The sequence below is a fragment of the Hypanus sabinus genome, chromosome 4 (assembly GCF_030144855.1).
Source record: "Hypanus sabinus isolate sHypSab1 chromosome 4, sHypSab1.hap1, whole genome shotgun sequence".
NCBI classification, from domain to species: domain Eukaryota; kingdom Metazoa; phylum Chordata; class Chondrichthyes; order Myliobatiformes; family Dasyatidae; genus Hypanus; species Hypanus sabinus.
In genome coordinates, this window is record NC_082709.1 from 94,589,121 (window position 1) to 94,610,189 (window position 21,069).

Consider the following 21,069-nt stretch of genomic DNA (forward strand, 5'->3'; position numbering starts at 1 on the left):
CCCCTTGGATCCCATGCCTCTTTACTTTCTCAATAAGCCTTGCATGGGGTACCTTATCAAATGCCCTGCTGGAGATCCAACACTTCCTTCTCCTTTACTTTAAATGCCTTAACATATTTATACACTCAGCAACGATTTCTTGGTCCTCTATATCCTTTTCCTTGGTAAACACTGAAGCAAAGTACTCATTAAGCACCTCAGTCACATTCTCTGCATCCTTGAGTGTTCCCACCCTCTTCCTAGTTGTCCCCATAATCTTTACGTCTGTATAGAATGCCTTGGGATTCACCTTGATCCTACTAGCCAAAGAATTTTCATGGCCCCTGCTGGCTTTCTTAAATCCCTTCTTTAGTTCTTTTCTGGCTCCTTTACACTCCTCATGTGATTCATTTGATCCCAATTTCCTCAGCTTTACATACTTTCCCTTTTTCTTCTTGATTAAATTCATTACCTCTCTTGTCATCCAAGGTTCTCTTATCTTTCCATTCCCATCCTTCTTTCTAACAGGAACAGACCTTTCCTGTGCTCTGTGTAATTGATTTTAAGCACCCTCCGCACATCTGATGTGGATTTGCCAGAGAACCATAGAACACTACAGCACAGTACAGGCCCTTCAGCCCTCCATGTTGTGCCGACCCATATAATCCTTAAAAAATGTTCTAAACCCACACTACCCCATAACCCTCCATTTTTCTTTCATCCATATGCCTGTCCATGAGGTTCTTAAATACTCCTAATGGTTTAGCCTCCAACACCATCCCTGGCAAGTCATTCCAGGCACTCACAACTCTTTGTGTAAAAAACTTACCCCTGATGTCTCCCCTAAACTTCCCTCCCTTAATTTTGTACATATGCCCTCTTGTGTTTGCTAGTGGTGCCCTGGGAAACAGGTATTGACTATCTACCCTATCTTTTCCTCTCATAATCTTGTAAACCTCTATCAAGTCCCCTCTCATTCTTCTACGCTCCCAAGAGAAAAGTCCCAGCTCTGTTAACTTTGCTTCATATGACTTGTTCTCCAAACCAGGCAACATCCTGGTAAATATCCTCTGCACCCTCTCCATAGCTTCTACAACCTTCCTATAATGAGATGACCAGAACTGAACACAATACTCTAAGTGCGGTCTCAGCAGAGATTTGTAGAGTTGCAATATGACCTCTCTACTCTTGAACTCAATTCCCCTGTTAATGAAGCCTAGCATCCCATAGGCCTTCTTAACTACCCTATCAACCTGTGCAGCGACCTTGAGGGATATATGGATTTGAACCCCAAGGTCCTTTTGTTCATCCACACTCTTAAGTAACTGACCATTAATCCTGTACTCAGTCTTCTGGTTTGTCCTTCCAAAATGCATCACCTCACACTTGTCCGGATTGAACTCCATCTGCCATTTTTCTGCCCAACTTTGCAGCCTGTCTATATCCTCTTGTAACCTTCGACCACCTACAGCTCCATCCACAACTCCTCCAATCTTCGTGTCATCCACAAACTTACTCACCCATCCTTCTGCCTCTACATCCAGGTCATTTATAAAAATTACAAATAGCAGGAGTCCCAGGACAGATCCCTGCGGCACTCTTCTAGTCTCCAACCTCCAGGCAGAATATTTTTCTTCCACAACTACCCTCTGCTTTCTTCCTTTAAGCCAATTTTTTATCCAAACAGCTAAGGTTCCACTTATCCCATGCCTCATGACTTTCTAGATGAGTCTCTCATGAGGGACCTGGTCAAATGCTTAGCTAAAGTCCATGTAGACCACATCCTCCGCCCCACCCTCATCAATTTCTTTTGTTACCTCTTCAAAAAGCTCAATCAGGCTCATGAGGCACGATCTTCCCTTCACAAAGCCACGTTTACTATCCATGAGTAGACTGCACTTCTCCAAATGCTTGTAGATCCTGTCCTTAAGAATCCTTTCCAATAGTTTGCAGACCACTGACGTAAGACCCACTGGTCTGTAGTCCCCAGGTTTTTCCCTATTACCTTTTTTAAACAAGGGAACTATATTTGCTATTCTCCAGTCCTCCGGCACTTCCCCTGTAGCCAAAGAGGACTCAAAGATCATAGCTAATGCTCCGGCGATCTCTTCTCTCAATTCCCACAACAACCTGGGGTGTATCATATCTGGCCCTGGGCATTTAGCAATCTTAATGTTTTTAAGAAGATCCAGCACTTCTTCTTCCTTAATCGCCACATTGTCCAGCACACAGGCCCGCTCTACTTGATCATCCTGATCAAAATCCTTTTCATTTGTGCACACTGAAGCAAAGTATTCATTTAGGACCTCCCCAACTTTCTCTGCCTCCAGGCACGTGTCGCCCTCTTTATCCTTTAGCGGACCCACCTTTGTTCTCATCATCCTCCTATTGTTCACATACGCATAGAATGCCTTGGGGTTCTCCTTAATCCTACATGCTAAAGCCTTCTCATGCCCTCTTTGAGCTCTCCTAAATCCTTTGTTTAGCTCCTTCCTGGCTACCCTATATTTCTCATGACCTCTCCTACTTCCTGCTTTTTATATCTAACATATGCTTCCTTTTTCCTCTTGACAAGCTGCCTCACATGTTTTGTCAGCCACGGTTCCCGTTTCCTACCATTTTTTCCTTGCCTCAGTGGGACAAACCTATCCTGTACCCTGCTCAAGTGGTCCCTAAACTTCTCCCACATTACTCTCACTGAAAAGGTGTTCCCAATTAATGCTTCTTAACTCCTGCCTAATGCCCTCGTAATTACCCTACTCCGATTTTAAACTCTCCCACAAGGAGTTAAGGAGTTGTGGTTATTGTTCCCTAACTGTTCACCCACTGAAAGATCAGTCACCTGAATAGGTTCACTACCCAACATCGTGTCCATTACGGTCTCTCTTCTTGTGGACCATCCACATATTGATTTAAGAAACCTTTCTGGATACACTTAAAAATATCAGCTCCATGTGAACCCCTTACACTAAGAAGGTCCCAGTTTATATTAGGGAAGATGAAATTATCCATGACAACAACCCCGTTATTTTTACACATTTCCTTAAATCTGTTTACATATCTGTTCCTCAATGTCCCAGTGGCTACTAGGGTGTGTCTGTAGGGCAATCACATCAGTGTGATTGCACCCTTCTTATTCCTGAGTTCCACTCAAACAGACTCAGTGTCTGATCCTTCCATTACATCTCCCCTGATCAGCAAAAAGTAAGTTTGCTTTTTGCTCTGTATGACTTTTCCTGGCAAGTAGTAAGTACCAGATTCTACCTCATTCCTGTTTTATACACTACAATGTTTGTTGGTGTCTACTGAGTGGGTCAGTTTCTCTCTCTGTGATTGGTGCAAGAATTACCGGGATGGGTTAAATGGATGAGGAATAGTGACAAACCCTTTCCACCAGCCAGGTTTAGGATTCAGCAATTGAAAATGGCATTGGAGAAAAGGGACCCTTGTAAGAGAACAATGTGTGATGTCAGATGGCCAGCATTTAAGTATTGAAGAAGAAATTGGGGTTGTTGTGGATAGTCTGGAGGGCTGTCAGAAGTTACAGTGCAACATTGATAGGATGCAGAACTGGGCTGAGAAGTGGTATAGTATTAATGGTAAGACTCTTGGCTGTGTTGAGGATCAGCGAGATCTTGGCGTCTGTGTCCGTAGGACACTCAAAGCTGTTGTACAGATTGACAGCGTTGTTAAGAAGGTGTATGGTGTGATGGTCTTCATCAACCTTGGGATTGAGTTTAAGAGCCATGAGGTAATGTTACAGTTATATAAGACCTTAGTTGCACTCCACTTGTATAAATGAGATGGGTAAGATGCTCACAGCTGAGCCACATAAAGTGACCATCAACCCAACTGCTCCAGTGCCCCACCAGGCACAGTACCCTCTTCCACTGGAGACTGAAGAGGAGATTCAAGGGATCATTTTTTCCTTCTGCAAAAGGGATTATTATACCCACAACCATCCCTTGCAATATCCCTACCCTACTAGTTAGGAAACTGGGAAGGAACACTTGGAGCTTTGTGCACGATTTGAGACCTATCAATGACATGGTGGTAGAAGCCTATCCTATTGTCCCGAATCCTGCTACTGTCTTGGTAGCAATCCTTAGTGACTCTAAAGTTCAGCCTTATTTTCTATCCCCATCCATCCTGACTCACAGTACTCGTTTGCCTTTATTTATAAAGGACAACAGTACACTAGAGCAAGGCTGCCTCATGGCAACACTGAAAGCTCTACCAGGCACTTTGTTGATTAAAGGTTTCTAAAGGAGTCCTGCTTCAGGATGTTGATGACCTTTTATTGGCTTCCCCGGACAAAGAGGTAATTAAACAAGACTCCCTGTGAGCAAGCCAAAAAAGGAACATAAAGTCTCCAAGCAGAAACAGCAATGGGTTCAGTCAGTCATGACCTTGTCCCGAAGACACTAGACTGAGGCATCAACCAAGGCACCACAGCTCAAAACAAACTGTGAAATTAAACATTTTTTGGGTATGACAGAATATTGCAGTCAGTGGGTTTTAGATTATGCGACCAATGTCAGGCCATGCCGGGACATCTCCCTGCCAAAACAACCAGACCAACTGGAGCTGGGGCTGAAGATGTATTCGAATGCATCAAGATTGCAACGTTGTCTGTCTCTGCTGGGACCAACTGACTAGAATAAAAATACATCATACAGCAGGGGTTACCAACCTTTTTCGCACCACGGACCGATTTAATATTGACAATATACTTGCGGACCGGCCTACAGGGGGCAGGGCGTGTTAATCGCGACCGGAATATAGGTGATAAGTCAAGTATAAGTCACTTCTAAGTGGCTAATATACTCAATTTCGTTTCTAAAAGGGTTTATCTAACAACTTTAATATTAAACACATAGCGCATATTTTCCTCGCATGAATATAGTGTTAATTATTTAACTCACTTATAAGTCAATAGCGTCATAACATTTTAAGTAACATTTGTATATTAAACACACAGCACATATTTTCCTCGTATGAACATATAAAATCATTACAACACACCAGTGAGAGGACAAGGTAAGGGCTGGAGGTCCCCGTGCTGGGGCCGTGGCACTCGCAGTCTGGAGAGAGCGAGTGACCGAGTAAGGAGTGTGATAGGGCACGTGCCCTTGTAGGTAGGTAGGATCTATCTGCCGACAAAAGTTTGGCTCAAGGGATGACTTTCAGTAGATCGCAGCAAGGTAGCTGCTCTGCTACTTATGAATCCCTGAACCCGAATTAGATTGTCTGCGAATATTTTAGCACTAGGTTCTCCACGAACATTCAGTGTGCTAAACAGGCTTAGCATCTGTCTGTGCTCCAGGGCAGTAACAACGGCCAACCAGTTTAGGTGACTGATAACCTCACGTGGGTAATGACCGCGTGTGCAGTCAAGTTTAACAGTGGGCGTGACAGGGAATGAGGAAAGGTGCAGCTGACTCATATTGTTTCATATCGCCAAATCATATTGTTTCCTCGCAGCCCGGTAACACATGCTTTGTGGCCTGGTACTGGTATGGTGGTTGGGGATCACTGCCATAGAGAGGTTATGCAGGTGGCCCTGACCCAGGGAAAGTCCTGTCACATTTTAGCATTTAGCTGTATCGGATTGCCATAGGATGGCCAGGCTGTCTGCCTGTGATGGCAGCCACCTATTAAGCTATACAACAGGCCCAGTCTATAACCATAAACCATTTTACAGATGTCCATGCAGTTGACCAGTCAGACAGACCAAGTATGAGGGTGAGCTACTGGGAAATCCCAACGGTTGAATAGTCTGGTCCAACCACTCTTTTACCTACTGAGAACGATGGGATATCTGCACTGTTGTGAAACAGTCATTAGAGAAGTGAGTAAACCCTGTATTGATTTGACTGAGGTGCCTACTACTAATGTGATCTGATTTTCTTTGTGAATGGTTGTGCTATACATGATGATTCTGGTAAGCCCTGTGTAGGATATGCGGTCACCAGTCCTACCTGCATTATTAAGGCTGCTGCTCTCTCTCCATCCTCTTCCACCCAACAAACAGAACTTGTGACTCTTACCAGAGTGTGTGTCGAGGCCAAGAATCGGACGGTCAATATATATACTGATTCCACTACGTCTCGAGGGTAGCATATGACTATGTACAAATCTGAAAATTCAGAAGATTTTTAATCTCATCTAGTTCCCCAATTAAGAACTCTATGCACATTAAGAACTTACTACTGGCTCTCCACCAGGAGCCTAAGCAGGTAACTATCATCAAACGTTTGGCACATACAGGTTATACTGATGATATTTCTCTTGGCAATGATACTGCAGATCGTGCTACAAGAAGGCTGCTCTATAGCCTTTTCTCACCATCTCTGAGGACACAGCCTCCCAGAATAATATAGTTCTGATGGTGTCTCCAACTTTGGATGACATGAAGACCTATCAACTAAAGGAGCAGAGATATTGGACTCAACAGGGCTGTGACCAATGTAGTGGCCTTTGGTGTCACCAAGCCTGATGCCTCTGCAGAATTGTTATCATGGATTGCCTGCTGTGTTCACAAGTTCACATATGTGGGCAAGAGGGGATTAACAGACCATCTAAATCAAACATAGTATTTGCCCCTGGTTTGTCGCAAGCTGAAATCAAGTTTGTGAACAATGTATGAAATGCATTTTACAAATTCAGGGAAACTAGTGAAAGTGAAAGGATCTCATGAACCATTCTCCATTGGACCATTTGTGCATTTACAAACGTATTTTAGAGAATTACCTCCGTGTGAAGGATATAAATATGTATTTGTCATTAGTGATGTATTTTTACTCTGGGTTGAAGTATTTTCTTGTACAACGAATGATGCAGTTACAGTAGCTAAATGTTTACTGAAGGAAATCATCCTGAGGTTCATGACCCCTTGGAAACTTCTAGCGACAATGGCACCCACTTTACTAGAAAGGTAATAAAGAAGTGTTTAAAAAAAGGCTCTAAACAGAAATCAGGAAATGATAGGCTGGTGAGTCTGACATCAGTTGTGGGAAAGTTATTGCAAGGTATTCCAAGGGACTGGTTATATAAGAATTTGGATAAACATGGATGATTAAGAATAGTCAGCATGGCTTTGTGCGTGGTAGGTCATGTCTAACCAATCTTATAGAGTTTTATGAGGAAATTACCAGGATAATGGATGAAGGCAAAGCAGTGGATGTTTTCTACATGGACTATAGTAAGATGTTTGACAAGGTCCCACATGGGAGGTTGGTCAAGAAGGTTCAGTCACTTGGCATTCAGATGAGGTAGTAAATTGGATTAGACATTTGCTTTGTGAGGGAAGCCAGAAAATGGTTGTAGAGGGTTACCTCACTGACTGGAGGCCTGTGACCAGTGGTGTACCACAGGGATTGGTGCTGGGTCCTTTGTTGTTTGTCATCTGGCCTGGATGATAATGTGGTGAACTGGATTAGCTTATTTGCCCTTGACACCAAGATTGGGGGCGTAGTGGACAATGCTTAAGGCTATCATGGCTTGCAGAGGGATCTGCATCAGCTGGAAAAGTGGGCTGAAAAATGGTTGATGGAACTTAATGCAGACTAAGTGCAAGGCTTTGCATTTCAGAAGGACCAACCAGGGCCGGTCTTACACAGTGAACTGTAGGGCACTGCGGAATGTGGTAGAAAAAGGGATCTAGGAATACAGATACATAATACATTGAAAGTGGCGTTACAGGTAGATAGGGTCATAAAAAAGCTTTTTGGCATATTGGCCATAAATCAAAATTTTGAATACAGGAGATGGGATGTTATGTTGAAGCTGTATAAGTCATTGGTGAGGCATAATTTGGAGTAGTGTGTGAAGTCTTGGTCACCTACCTACAGGAAAGATGTAAACAAGGTTGTAAGAGTGCAGAGGAAATTTACAAGGATGTTGCCAGTCTAGAAGATCTCAGTTATACGGAAAGATAGACCAGGTTAGGACCATATTCTTTAGAATGTAGAATGAGAGGAGACGATAGAAGTATACAAAATTAGGAGGGGTATAAATAGGGTAAATGCAAACAGGCCTATCCCACTGAGACTGGGTGGGGCCACAACCAGAGGTCATGGGTTACGGATAAAAGGTGAGAAGCTTAAGGAGAACATGAGGGGAATTCTTCACTCAGAGGGTCATTAGAGTGTGGTATGAACTGCCAGGACAAGTGGTGCATGCTAGATTGATTTCAACACTTAAGAGAAATTTGGATAGGTATGCAGACAGTAGGAATATGGAGGACTATGGTCTCAGTGCAGGTTGTAAGAGTAGATAGTTTAAGTGGATTTGGCATGGACTAGATGGACCAAAGGGATTATTTCTGTGCTATACTTCTCTATGACCTTATGTATGTATGGCCTTACAGATTGACCCCAACATTTCTATTGTAGTTGGCAGGCTTAGTAGAAAGGATGAATGGAACTATTCAAAATAGGCTTGGTTAAATGTGTGAGGAAACTGGATTAAGATGGAAACAGGTATTAGCTTTGGTCTTTATGACCATAGGGCACTGCAATCAGGGCTACTGGATTGCCCTGCCACAAAATCATAATGGGGTGGCAATTGTACTTGCCGCTTGATGTACCACTAGGAGTTAAGCAAATGGGTATACATAATTTGGATGAAAGCATGTTGGCCTACTATATCTATCCTTGACAAAAAGTATCAATGTGTCATCAACAGATGAATGAAGCACAACAATAGACAGCCAACACTAAGTGTAATGACGGCCTACACTAAGCAAATGGTTTTGGATTTTATTCTAACAGAATAAGGGCCTTGATAGGCAAGAATGCTGTACCTACATACCTGATGAATCAGAAAATATAACTAACTTAGCAAATCTCTTGCGAGTAGTTATTGAAGAGATTAACGACGTAGGTAATCAGTATCACAACTATTACTCTGGTTGGTGGCCATTTGGGGCATTAGGATGGTGGGCAACTATTCTGCATTATGGTATAACAATAATGGCTGTTATTCTTTCACGGTTTTTATATGAAGTAACAGGACGAAGGAAAGGAATGGGTATTTGTTGAAGTGGACAGATGGAAAGGTAAGTTTGGGGTTGGGCACTACACTGAATAGCTTAATCTCAAATAATAACAAGGCACCCTACAGACAGGAAGTCATCACTCTGATACAGTGGTGTCAAGAAAACAACCTCTCCCTCAATGTCACAAGACAAAGGAGCTGTTTGTGGACTACAGGAGGAATGGAGAAAGGCTAACCCTTATTGACATCAATGGATCTGGGGTTGAGAGGGTGAACAGCTATAAGTTCCTTGGCATAAACATCATCAAGGATCTCACATGGTCTGTACATACTGGCTGCATGGTGAAAAAGGCTCAACAGTGCCTCTTTCACCCCAGATGGTTGAAGAAGTTTGGTATGGGCCCCCAAATTCTAAGAACTTTCTACAGGGGCACAATTGAGAGCATCCTGACTGGCTGCATCACTGCCTGGTATGGGAACTGTACTTCCCTCAATCACAGGACTCTGCAGAGAGTGGTGCGGACAGCCCAGCACATCTGTAAATGTGAATTTCCCACTATTCAGGACATTTACAGAGACAGATGTGTAAAAAGGGCTCAAAGGATCATTGGGGACCTGAGTCACCCCAACCACAAACTGTTCCAGCTACTACCATCTGGGAAAAGTAAGGAGACCAGAACTGCATGCAGTACTTTAAGTATGGCCCCGCCAGTACCCCGTGCATTAGCAGCATAACCTCCCTACTCTTAAATTCAATCCTTCTAGCAATAAAGGCCAACATCCCATTTGCCTTCTTGATAGCCTGTTGCACTTGCAAACCAATCTTTTATGATCCATGCACAAGCACCCCCAAGACCCTCTGCACAGCAGCATGCTGCAACTTTTCTTACCATTTAAATAATAATCTAATCTTCCATTCTTCCTTCCAAAGTGGATGACCTCGCATTTACCAACATTGTATTCCATCTGCCAGACCTTTGCCCATCACTTAGTGTATCTATTTCTTTCTGCAGTCTCTGTATCCTCTACACAATTTGCTTTTCCACTCAACTTAGTGTCATCAGCAAACTTAAGATACACTACTCAGTTTCCTCTTCCAGATCGTTCATGTATTTCATGAACAGTTGCAAGCCCAGCACCGACCCCTGCAGCACACCACTCACCACTGATTGCCAACCAGAGAAACACCCATGTATCCCAACTCCCTGTTTTCCAATTATATATCCATGCTAATACATCACCCCCAACTCTATGCATCCTTTTCTTATGGATAAGTCTTTTATGCAGCACTTTATTGAAAGCCTTCTGGAAATCCAAGTAAATAACATCCATCTGTTCCCTTCCATCCACTGCACTTGTCATATTCTCAAAGAACTCCAGTAAATTTATCAAATAGGGCCACCTTTGCTGAATCCACGCTGTGTCTGCCTGATGGATCCATTTCTTTCCAGATGCCTCGCTATTTCTTCTTTGATGATAGCTTCAACCATTTTCCCAACTACAGATGTTAAACAAACTGGCCTTTTGCACACATCCAGGGCAAAAATGGCTGACACAACAGGGCATAATTTTAAGGTGATTGGAGGAAAGTATAGATGGGGATGTTAGAGGTATTAAGGACATTTAAGAGAAGCTGGGATAGGCACCCTGGATGAAAGAAAAACAGAGGGCTATGTAGGAGGGAAGCATTAGATTGATATTAGAGTAGGTTAAAAGTTCGGCACAACATCGTGGGTTGAGGGGGCTGTACTGTGCTGTACTACTTTCTACATTATGTATACTGTATTCAAGCTGTCAAATGTAAAGGAGAATAGACCATGACAAAGGAGCAAAAGTCGGCCATTCAGCCCATCGAGACTGCTCTGCTATTTCATCATGAGCTAATCCAATCTCCCCTTTAGTCCTTTTCCCCCACCTTCTCACCATAACCTTTGATGCCTTGACTACTCAGGAGAAGGAAGTCGATCAGAATGGGAGTGTGGCGTGAGCCATTTCGATTTTTTCTTCTTCTCATCAGAGTTAAGAAAGGCGAGACTGCGCAGGCGTGTGACGATGGCGTAAAATAATTGTTATTCCGAATCCAATGAGCATTAAAAACAAAATAAACATAAAGAACACAATAAAAGAACAGAAAAAAATATAAAGGCAAACATGAGGAAATCTGCAGATACTGGAAATTCAAGCAACACACACAAAATGCTGGTGGAACATAGCAGGCCAGGCAGCATCTATAGGGAGAAGCGCTGTTGACGTTTTGGCCCGAGACTCTTTGTCAGGACTAACGTCAAGGTTAGTCAAGACCCTTCAAGGGTCGTCTAGACCCTTCTCCCTATAGATGCTGCTTGGCCTGCTGTGTTCCACCAAAAAGTATAAAGACATGATTAGACATTAGATTACATGAAATGACGTACATGCAGAATCAGAATCAGGTTTATTATCACCGGCATGTGACGTGAAATTTGTTAACTTAGCAGCAGCAGTTCAATGTAATACATAGTTTAGCAGAGAGAGAGAAAAAAAAATAAAATAAAACATAATAATAAATAAACAAATAAATCAATTATGTATATTAAATAGATTCATAAAAATGTGCAAAAACAGAAATACTGTATATTAAAAAAGTGAGTTAGTGTCTAAAGCTTCAAAGTCCATTCAGAAATCGGATGGCAGAGGAGAAGAAACTGTTCCTGAATCGCTGAGTGTGTGCCTTCAGGCTTCTGCATCTCCTACCTGATGGTAACAGTGAGAAAAGGGCATGCCCTGGGTGCTGGAGCCCTTTAATAATGGACACTGCCTTTCTGAGACACTGCTCCCTAAAGATGTCCTGGATACTTTGTAGACTAGAGCCCAAGATGGAGCTGACTAGATTTACATCCTTCTGCAGCTTCTTTCAATCCTGTGCAGTAGCCCCTCCATACAGTGAAGATAGAGTGTTTATGTAAAGTGTATGTATACATACAGCAGGACATAGATCAGTTGGAACGTTGGGTGGAGATGTGGCAGATGGAAATTAATCCAGACAAGTATGAGGTACAGCACTTCGGAAAGTCAAATTCTAGTAGAACATATAAAGTGAATAGAAATTTATTAACATATTTATAGAATATATTAGATCTATATCTATGCCCCTCATAAGTTTATAAAGCTCTATAAATTATTCACAGTCAGCAAGGACAACAAAGGCCAAAAGTGTGGTAATGTTTTATGATTTTATCTATAATAGGTTGAATAGCAAGAGACCAAATTGAGCTCCTTATCAAAAGGAAGTCCCTGGCTGGGAATGGGTCAGAATAATGACTGCAGTCACCCTGATGTCATAATCACCTGTTTTGAGATTACATTCATCGGATCTCTCATTTCTGGGAATGTAAGACAATATACCGATGTGATCTTCATTCTTCTGACCTCCAGAAGGCTTGGAGGATCCTTCTGCGCAAGACTGTAAACTGAGTACCCATCTACTCTGAGGTGGATCTGAAGTATCTGAGGATGCTCTTTGCAGCTTAAGAGGAAACTAGATAGGACATTCTTCAAGTAAATAGAGTTTAGGGCAGTATGGCAGTGTAGCATTATACAATGCCAGTGACCAGATTTAATTCCCTGCACTGTGTACAAGGGGTTTGTACATTCTCCCTGTGACCTCCCACATCCCAAAAATGCTTGGGTTAGTAGGTTAATTGATCACCTGGGTATACTTGGGTGGCATGGGCTTAATGGGCTGGAAGGGCCTGTTACAGTGCTGTATCACTAAATTAAAAAAATAAAAAATAAAAATGAATACACACAAAGAAAGTCTGCTCATTATTACCCTGCTATTTATGAGACCTTGTTGATGTAAATTGTGTTTCCAATAGCCACACTAACATACCTAAGTAACTGGACTCTGGGACATACCAAGGCCACGCAAACCACTACAAACACACACATCCTTTTCAGAAGCCACCTAATGTGACTGATCATCTATTTTCTTATTCATTTATTAGCTCCACTATCGTTCCACTGAGGTACTCAATTCCTCCAGACCCTCACAGCTGGATGGAGAACGGGTATGTTTATTAAATCAGCCTGCTTGGATTTCAGCCTAAACACATGGAAGAGATTGAACTAATCATTACTCCACCCAGTCTCCAAAGGCACAAATATCACATCTTGACCTAATTTCTGCTGCCTTCACTGTCTGTTTTCCCCTGCCAATTTCAAAAAATAATAATTTAAATGTCTCCAGTACTGTTCTGCACCTTCTTTTTCACCTGCATCAAGCTTAAATATAAAGTTGGCATTTTGCTTAGTTATTTACAATCTGGTCTTAAGGGAAATTACATATACCAGTTTGCTCGGTGCAATCATTCTGATGTCATTTAGGAATGATCATTAACACAAGGATTGCCAGCAACATTAGATCATCTCTTGGTCACTTCTCACTAATAGTTAGCTTGTACCAGGTTTTGAATGTTTTCAAATATCCCAACAATTTTTAACTCATTCCTTGCACCAACCACATGACACTCTGAACTCAAATTCCTGCACAAATTATCAGCAAGACACTTCAAATGTCACTGCTTCCAGGGCCTGGCAGCGCAGGGGGCCACAGATTCAAGATACTTCACAAACTAATCAGAGAGAACTGGAGGGATTATTTTAAATGCACTCAGTTTAAAATATTATGTGCTGCATCTAGAGTACTACATACTGTTCTGGTTGCCCCATTAATGGGAGAATGTCAAAGCTTTGGAGAGGATGCAGAAGAGGTTTACCAGGATGTTGCCTGGATTAAAGAGCATGTGCTATCACAAGAGGGGGGCTGGGGGAGATCTGATAGAAACTTCTAAGATTATGAGAGGCATAGATAAGAGTAGACAGTATAATTTTCACAGTTGAAATGTCTTAAATGCATGTCAGAGGGAATGCATTTTAGGTGAGAGGAAGTAATTTCAAGGGAGATGTGAGGGGCAAGTGTTTTTTTTACACCGAGTGGTGAGATCCTGGAAAGCACTGCCTGGGATGGTGGTAGAGGCAGTCACATTACAGACTTTTAAAAGACAGTTAAATAGACACATGAATGTGAAGATTGGACATTGTGAGGCAGAGGAGAATAGCTTAGTTGGTTATTTGAATTCTAATCTAAATGGTTCGGCACAACACTGTGCGCCAAAGAGCCTGTTCCTATGCTGTACTGTTCTATGTTTTATAAGTTACCAGAATCTGGAGTATTTTAAAATGACATTGGAAGTAGCCATAGTTCAAAAGATAGTGGATATAGCCCAGCCCATCACAGGCAAAGCTCTTCCCACCACTGAGCACATCTGCAAGGAGCGCTACCACAAGAAACCAGCATCTATTATCAAGGACCCCCACCATCCAGGCCATACTCTCTGCTTGCTGCTGCCATCGGGAAGGGCTTAGGTTCCCTACCATTAGGTTCAGGAACAGTTCAACCACCACGCTCCTGAACCAGGGTGGATAACTTCAGTCACTTCAACTCTAAACAGATTTCTCAACCTAAGGACTCACTTCCAAAAATTCTGCAACTCATGGTCTATTATTTATAAATTTATTCATTCATTTGTTTATTTACACAGTGTGTCCTTCTTTTGCACATTGACTAAATTTTTGTGACTAACTTCCCATTGAATCTATTCTATTTGTCTGTACTACTGTGAATGCCTCCAAGAAAATGAAACTCAAGGAAGTATATGATGACATATACATACTTTGATAATAAATTTACTTAATTACAAAAGGGAAAAGAATATTTCTTGAAGAATAAAGCTCAGAATGTTTGAAAGTTTTTGACAAGAACAGACCATTTAGCCCAAAAAAATTACGAAATTCCTATTCACATAGTGTGTTGAAATAACTACCGAGTTTATTTTTGAAAGTCTCTAAGGAACTATTCTCAAAGACACAACTACATAGTTTAATCCATGTGTCCATAACTCACTGTGAAAAGAAATGCTTCCTGATGTTAGTCTGAAATCTCCCTTTAACCAGCCTCCACCTATGGCCCTGAATCTTTGATGATGGATTAATTATGAAGTAGCATTGGGATCCATTAATTACTTATACCCCTAATGGTTTTGGACACTCCGATCATGCCTCCTCTCATTCTACGTCTATTTAGACTAAAAAAAAATTAAAATCTTCTAATCTTTCTTCCTAACTGATACCCTGCAGACCTGGAATGAGTCTAGTCACACTTCTCTGGACTCTCTCCAGTGCCTTCACATCCCTCACACAACATGAAGACCAAAACTGTCACAGCACTCAAGGTGTGACCTCACAAGCGCATTATACAGCTTAAGGAGAACATCTCTAGACTTGTCCTGTTGTACATACTATTTATATCAAATTTCTTTAAATTGCACAATGCACATTTAGACAGAGATGTAACGCAAAGATTTTTACTCCTCATGTATGTGAAGGATTAAGTAATAAAGTCAATTCAATTCAATATATAGCTCAACATTCTAATAGCCTTCCTAATCACTTCAGTGCATTGTCTAGATGTTGATAGAGATGAGTCTACCAGGGTCTTCCAGGCCGCCCAAATCCTTCTCATACAGTGCACTTTCTAACTCAAGATAACAAAGTCATTGTTTTCTATTTTTGAGGCAATTCTGCACCTGTTCACACACTGTACCCTGAATCCCTACCTCCTGTAATTTGATTAGTAACCTCATGTGAGGTACTTTGTCAAAAGTCTTCTGAAAGTCCAAGTAAATGATATCAATCACTCTATTGCTAGCATAAATTTTAGTTGCCTCTTCATAGAACTCCAGTGTTTCAGTAAAACATGGTTTTCCCTTTCTGAATCCACGCTGGCTTTTTGCTAACATGCCTGTTCTTATCAGCTGCTTTTCCATTTCATTATTTATTATTGTTTCCATTATCTTACCTGCAATACACATTAAGCTTACTGGTCCAAAGTTACCAGGGTCAGTGTGGTCACCCTTCTTAAATATTTCCAGTCCTTAGGGATTTCACCAGTCTTCAATGACTTTCGAAAAATACATGTTAGGGGTTTGTATATATAATCACAGATATCTTTAAGTACACTTGAACACATGTTGTCTGGCCCTGGAGATTTCTTAACTTACAGCCTTTTCAGCTGACGCAGGACTTTACTTTCTAAGGTCTCTAAGTCACTTAAAGTAACCTTATTTTCTCTAGACTTATTGGCATAGTTAACACTTTTGCAGGTGAATACTTCAGTAAAATATGACTTCAGAGTATTTGCTATGTCCTTCTCTACATAATTTAACACCCCACTATATACTTAACTTCCTCCTTGACTTTTCTTTTACTACTAAGTTAAAGTCTGTCCCGAGCCTTTTTGGCTCATCAGGACGGTACTAATGCCAGTTTCCATGGCATGAAGCGACTGAGAGTATGAGACTACCCCCCACCCCCACCCCCCAGATAGAACGCCAGTCTATCCCAAGGTTTTTCACTACTAAAGAATTGAAAAGATCTCTTAGGGTCAATCTTAGCATTATCAGCAATCTCCTTCTCAACCTGCCTTTTGGCAGTCCGAATTTCCCTCTTGACTATAGCTCTCTTACTTTCATTATGTCCTATGGTTAACATTACTATTATTTTGTATTCCTTATATAGCCATCTTTTCTTCAGTAATTTTATGTATATCTTTACTTATCTATGTAGTTTGTCATTTAAAAAAAAATTGGATAGGTATAGGACAGGAAAGGAATGGAGGGTTATGGGCTGAGTGCAAGTAGTGAGTAGTGGACTAGTGAGAGTAAGCGTTCGGCATGGACTAGAAGGGCCGAGATGGCCTGTTTCCGTGCTGTAATTGTTATATGGTTATAGTTGATCTATTGCTTTTATTGCTTCTCCCGACCTCAGGGGTGAACATTTCCTGCACAGCATGTATTACCTCTTGAAATTGACCCCATTGTTCCTCAACTGACTCCATGTCAAACAGTTCTTTCCAGTTTACCTTCCTAAGTCTTTGTCACATCTGCACAAATTTTGCATTTTTGAAATTCAATTTAATGGTTTTTACTTATATATTCTCCCCAAACACTTTTGAGACCAACAATGTTATGACCACCTAAAGGCTCCACAAATCTAACATACTTAAAAGTCTATCCCGATTGTTACAGAATATCAGGAAGCACTGTGGGGCTTAGTGGGCCTGTGAACAAGGTAAAGTGACTGTGACAGACTGAACAGTTCTTGGAAAGGGTCAGAACAGCCACTAGGGTCCGAACAGCTATTTTCTATACTGTAATATTATACCACACATAAATTCAACAGAGAAGAACAGAATAGACCAGAACACAAAGCTTTAACTCTTCTACCACCTCAATCTCCTTCCATCCCAATGTCTTTGGGAGGAGGGAAACAAAAATGTCAGTAAATTTCCTGAATTCTCAGGAAATGTGGTTAAGATCCACTTAAACTTTCTGATACTTGTCTACATTTCCCCTGTATTGTAAAGCTCTATTCAGTGAAAAAGAAAAATGACAATATTGTTTGCACATACAATTTATTGTCCTGATATGGAACACAGCACCAATTTTAATCTAAATTTGACAAACATAATTTGATAGCAAACTGATTTTTTATTAAATTATCTTTCTGTGACCTTAGAGACATTTACTCAATGTAATCGGAGCAACAGTTATGCTGGAAAGTATTTTTAATGCAAATACATGACCCGCAAAAACTGTATGTCTAAGCATCCTTATGGAACCTTACAACTTGCAAATGACTTAAACTACATTAATATTGCAATGGATAAAAGTTCGATGACAAGCTTGATCAAAATTTTTGTTGGCAATTCATTCAAGTGATAAGTAGGACTAAATGTACTAGAAACATATCAAGAAAACAGAATGTAAAGCTCTGGTGAAATAATCTATCAAAAGCTATCGACGTCTCTAATGAATCTCTCCAGAGCAGCTGGACTGAGCACTGATCCAAAATGAAACAGCCACAATATAAATGTTAGATATCTCAAGCTGCTTTTATGACTTCATTCTCATAGTATAATGCAATCTGGTGCTAGTTTGTTGATCTGAAGATTGTGGCTTCATTTCCCATTGAGGCAATAAGAAATCTAACCAAAAAACAGAAATGGTTTTCGAACATGCTTCAGTAAAATTTGCAACTCAAAGGTACGCATGCAATATCTCCTCCACATTGTGTGTTTTCTTGCTACCTTCACCGGTAGAGTGGCCATGGTAGCGTATCGGTTAGCATGATGCTTTTACATCTTGGGGTGTTGGAGTTCTGAGTTCAATTCCAGTGCTGTCTGTAAGTAGTTTGTACATTCTCCCCATGACTATGTGGGTTTCATCAGTTTCCTCCCACCATCCAAAGATGTACAGTATTGGTTGTTGGGTTAACTTGTCATTGTAAATTGTCCTGTGATATGGTTAGGGTTAAATCACTGAGTTGCTGGGCAGAATGGCTCATTGGGCTGGAAGGGCACGTTCCACACTGTATCACTCAATAAAATTTTAATAAGAAAAACTAGCAAAAATCTACTTGCACAATTTTTTCAAAGAGAAACAATTCAAGTCAGACACCCAGGGGAGAATGCAGGTGCTGGAATCTGCAGCAATATGTTTTTCATTGATTCTATTGCATTTCTCTGTTCTACTGCAAATGCCTACAAGAAAATTAATTTCAGGGTAGCATATGGTGCATAGGAATTGGAACTTCGGCTAGAATAAAGATATTATGCTGTTAGATTAATTCTATCTGGTCTATGGCTTTGGAGAATGAAAGTTCCCTCCTAATTAACAATCTCCAGTATGCTCCGATGTGGAGATGATGACGAAGGACATTTATGAACGTTGGCCTGTCCCAAGTCAGTGGGTCCAAGGATCGATGTCTGTGCAAGCAGGAGATGGTCAATTGGGGAGCATGGAATTTGAACCAGGTGTTCAAGGTCCCATCATCGACCAGTCCAGAGGCCAATACCGAAGGCTGAAGCTCTAAAGTCAATTGGAAGTCCAAAAGTTGAAGCCTGACGGTTAATCCTGTAGAGTGAAGACTGGAGGCCTGTCCTAAGTTGGAGGACTATCTGTGTGTATATGTGGATGGGAGATAAGAAAGGGGTAGCACACACAAAATCAGCAGATCAGTCAGCAATTATGGAAAGGAAAATAAGAATCAACGTTTTGCACTGAGAATCTTCATTAGAACTTCTGGCTAAAGACCGCAGCACCAGTGATGAGAACCAAGCAGATATAGTCACAGGAGGCAGAAGAAAGCTTACATGACTGTTTTGAGTTGTTGGACAGGGCAATATTCAGGGATTCATCGAGTCTGAATTAATATGCCACAATTATCGCTGACTTCATCAAGATCTGTGTGCCTTTGGGAACATACTGGACATACCCAAATCAAAATCCATAGATGAACCAGAAGCTTTGTAGTTTGCTGAAGGCTACATCTGTGGAACTCAAGACTGGTGATCCAGAACTATACAAAAAGTCCAGATATTATTTCCTACAAAGCAAAACCTAACATCAGGAATGGCTGTGATGAGCTCAATGCCTTTTATGCACGCTTTGAAAGAGAGAATAAAGTTTCACCCTTGTGAATCCATGCAGCATCTGGTGACCCTGTAATCTGTCTCAGAAGCTAACATCAGAATATCTTTCAAGAAGGTGAACCCTCACAAGGCATCAGGCCCTGACGATGTACCTGGTAGGGCTCTGAAAACCTATGCCAACCAACTGGCAGAAGTGTTCAAAGATATCTCCAACCTCTCAGTGCCGCAGTTGGAGGTTCTCACCTGCTTCAAAATGGCAACAATCATAGCAGCGCCAAGAAGAGCAAGGTGAGCAGCCTCAAAGACTATCATTCAGTGGTACTCACATCTACCATGATTAAGTCCTATGAGAGGTTGGACATGACCAGAATCAACTTCTGCCGAAGCAGTCACCTGGACTGTTGCAACTTGCCTAACACCACAACAGGTGTACAGAAGATGCAGTCTCACTGGCTCTCCACTCTGCCTTGGACCACCTGGACGATAGTAATACTTATGTTTATTGATGTTGTTTATTGATTATAGCTCAGTGTTTAACACAATCATACTTTCAGTTTTAATTAACAAGCTCCAAATCCTGGGCCTCTGTACTTCCCTCTGCAACTGGATCCTGGACATCTTCATTGGGAGAGAACAGTCTGCACAGATCAGAAAGAACATCTTCTCCTTATTGACAATCAACACTGGCACACATCAAAGTTGCATGCTCAGCCACTGCTCTACTCTCTCCACACACATGATTGTGTGGCAAGGCACAGTTCAAACACCATCTATAAATTTGCCAAGACACAATTATTGTTGACAAAATTGCAGATGGTGACAAAGAGGTCTACAGGAGTGAGAAAGACAAGCTGGTTGAGGGGTTTCACAACAACAACTTTGCACTCAATGTCATTAAGACCAAAGAAAGGATTGTGGATTTCAGGAAGGAAAAGTTGAGAGAACAAACACCAGTCCTCATTGAGGGATCAGCAGTGGAAAGGCTAAGATGTTTTAAGTTCCTGGACATCTCTGAAGATCTATCCTGGATCCAACATATCAATGCAACTACAAAAAAGGCACTACAGCAGTAATATTTCACTGGGAGATTTAGGAGAATTGGTATGTCACCAAAGAGACCCGCAAATATCCACAGATGTACCCTGGAGAGCATTCGAACTGGTTGCATGACCGTCTGGTATGGAGGGGCCATGGCACAGGATCAGAAAAAGCTGCAGAAAGTTGTAAACTCAGACAGCGCCATCATGGGCACTAGCCTTCCCAGCATCACAGACACTTTCAGAAGACCATGTCTCAAAAAGGTATCATCCATCATAAGAACCTCCATCACCCAGAACATGCCCTCTTCTTATTGCTAAAAGCAGGAGACACAGGAGTCTGAAGACACACTCTCAATGTTTCAGAAATACCTTCTTCCCCTCTGCCATCAGATTTTTGAATGGAAAATGAACCCCTTAATACTACCTATCTATTTTTGTTCCTCTCTTTTTGCACTACTTATTTAATTTAATTTCATATATACCTGCATGTACTTCCTATTGTAATTTATAGTTTTTATTATT

General features: G+C 41.4%; 1 protein-coding gene across 4 annotated transcripts in view; it reads right to left on the reverse strand.

The window, feature by feature from the left end:
• Nucleotides 1-21,069, reverse strand: part of hspbap1 (hspb associated protein 1) — a 328,857-nt gene that overhangs the window by 192,480 nt on the left and 115,308 nt on the right. The window contains exon 2 of one of the 4 annotated variants that reach the window (XM_059967685.1): nucleotides 6,030-6,118. The exons of the other annotated variants lie outside the window; for them this stretch is intronic. Within the exon in view, the coding sequence (XP_059823668.1) occupies nucleotides 6,030-6,118 (89 nt within the window). The remainder of the gene's footprint in view (nucleotides 1-6,029; nucleotides 6,119-21,069) is intronic. 4 annotated transcript variants of the gene reach the window in all.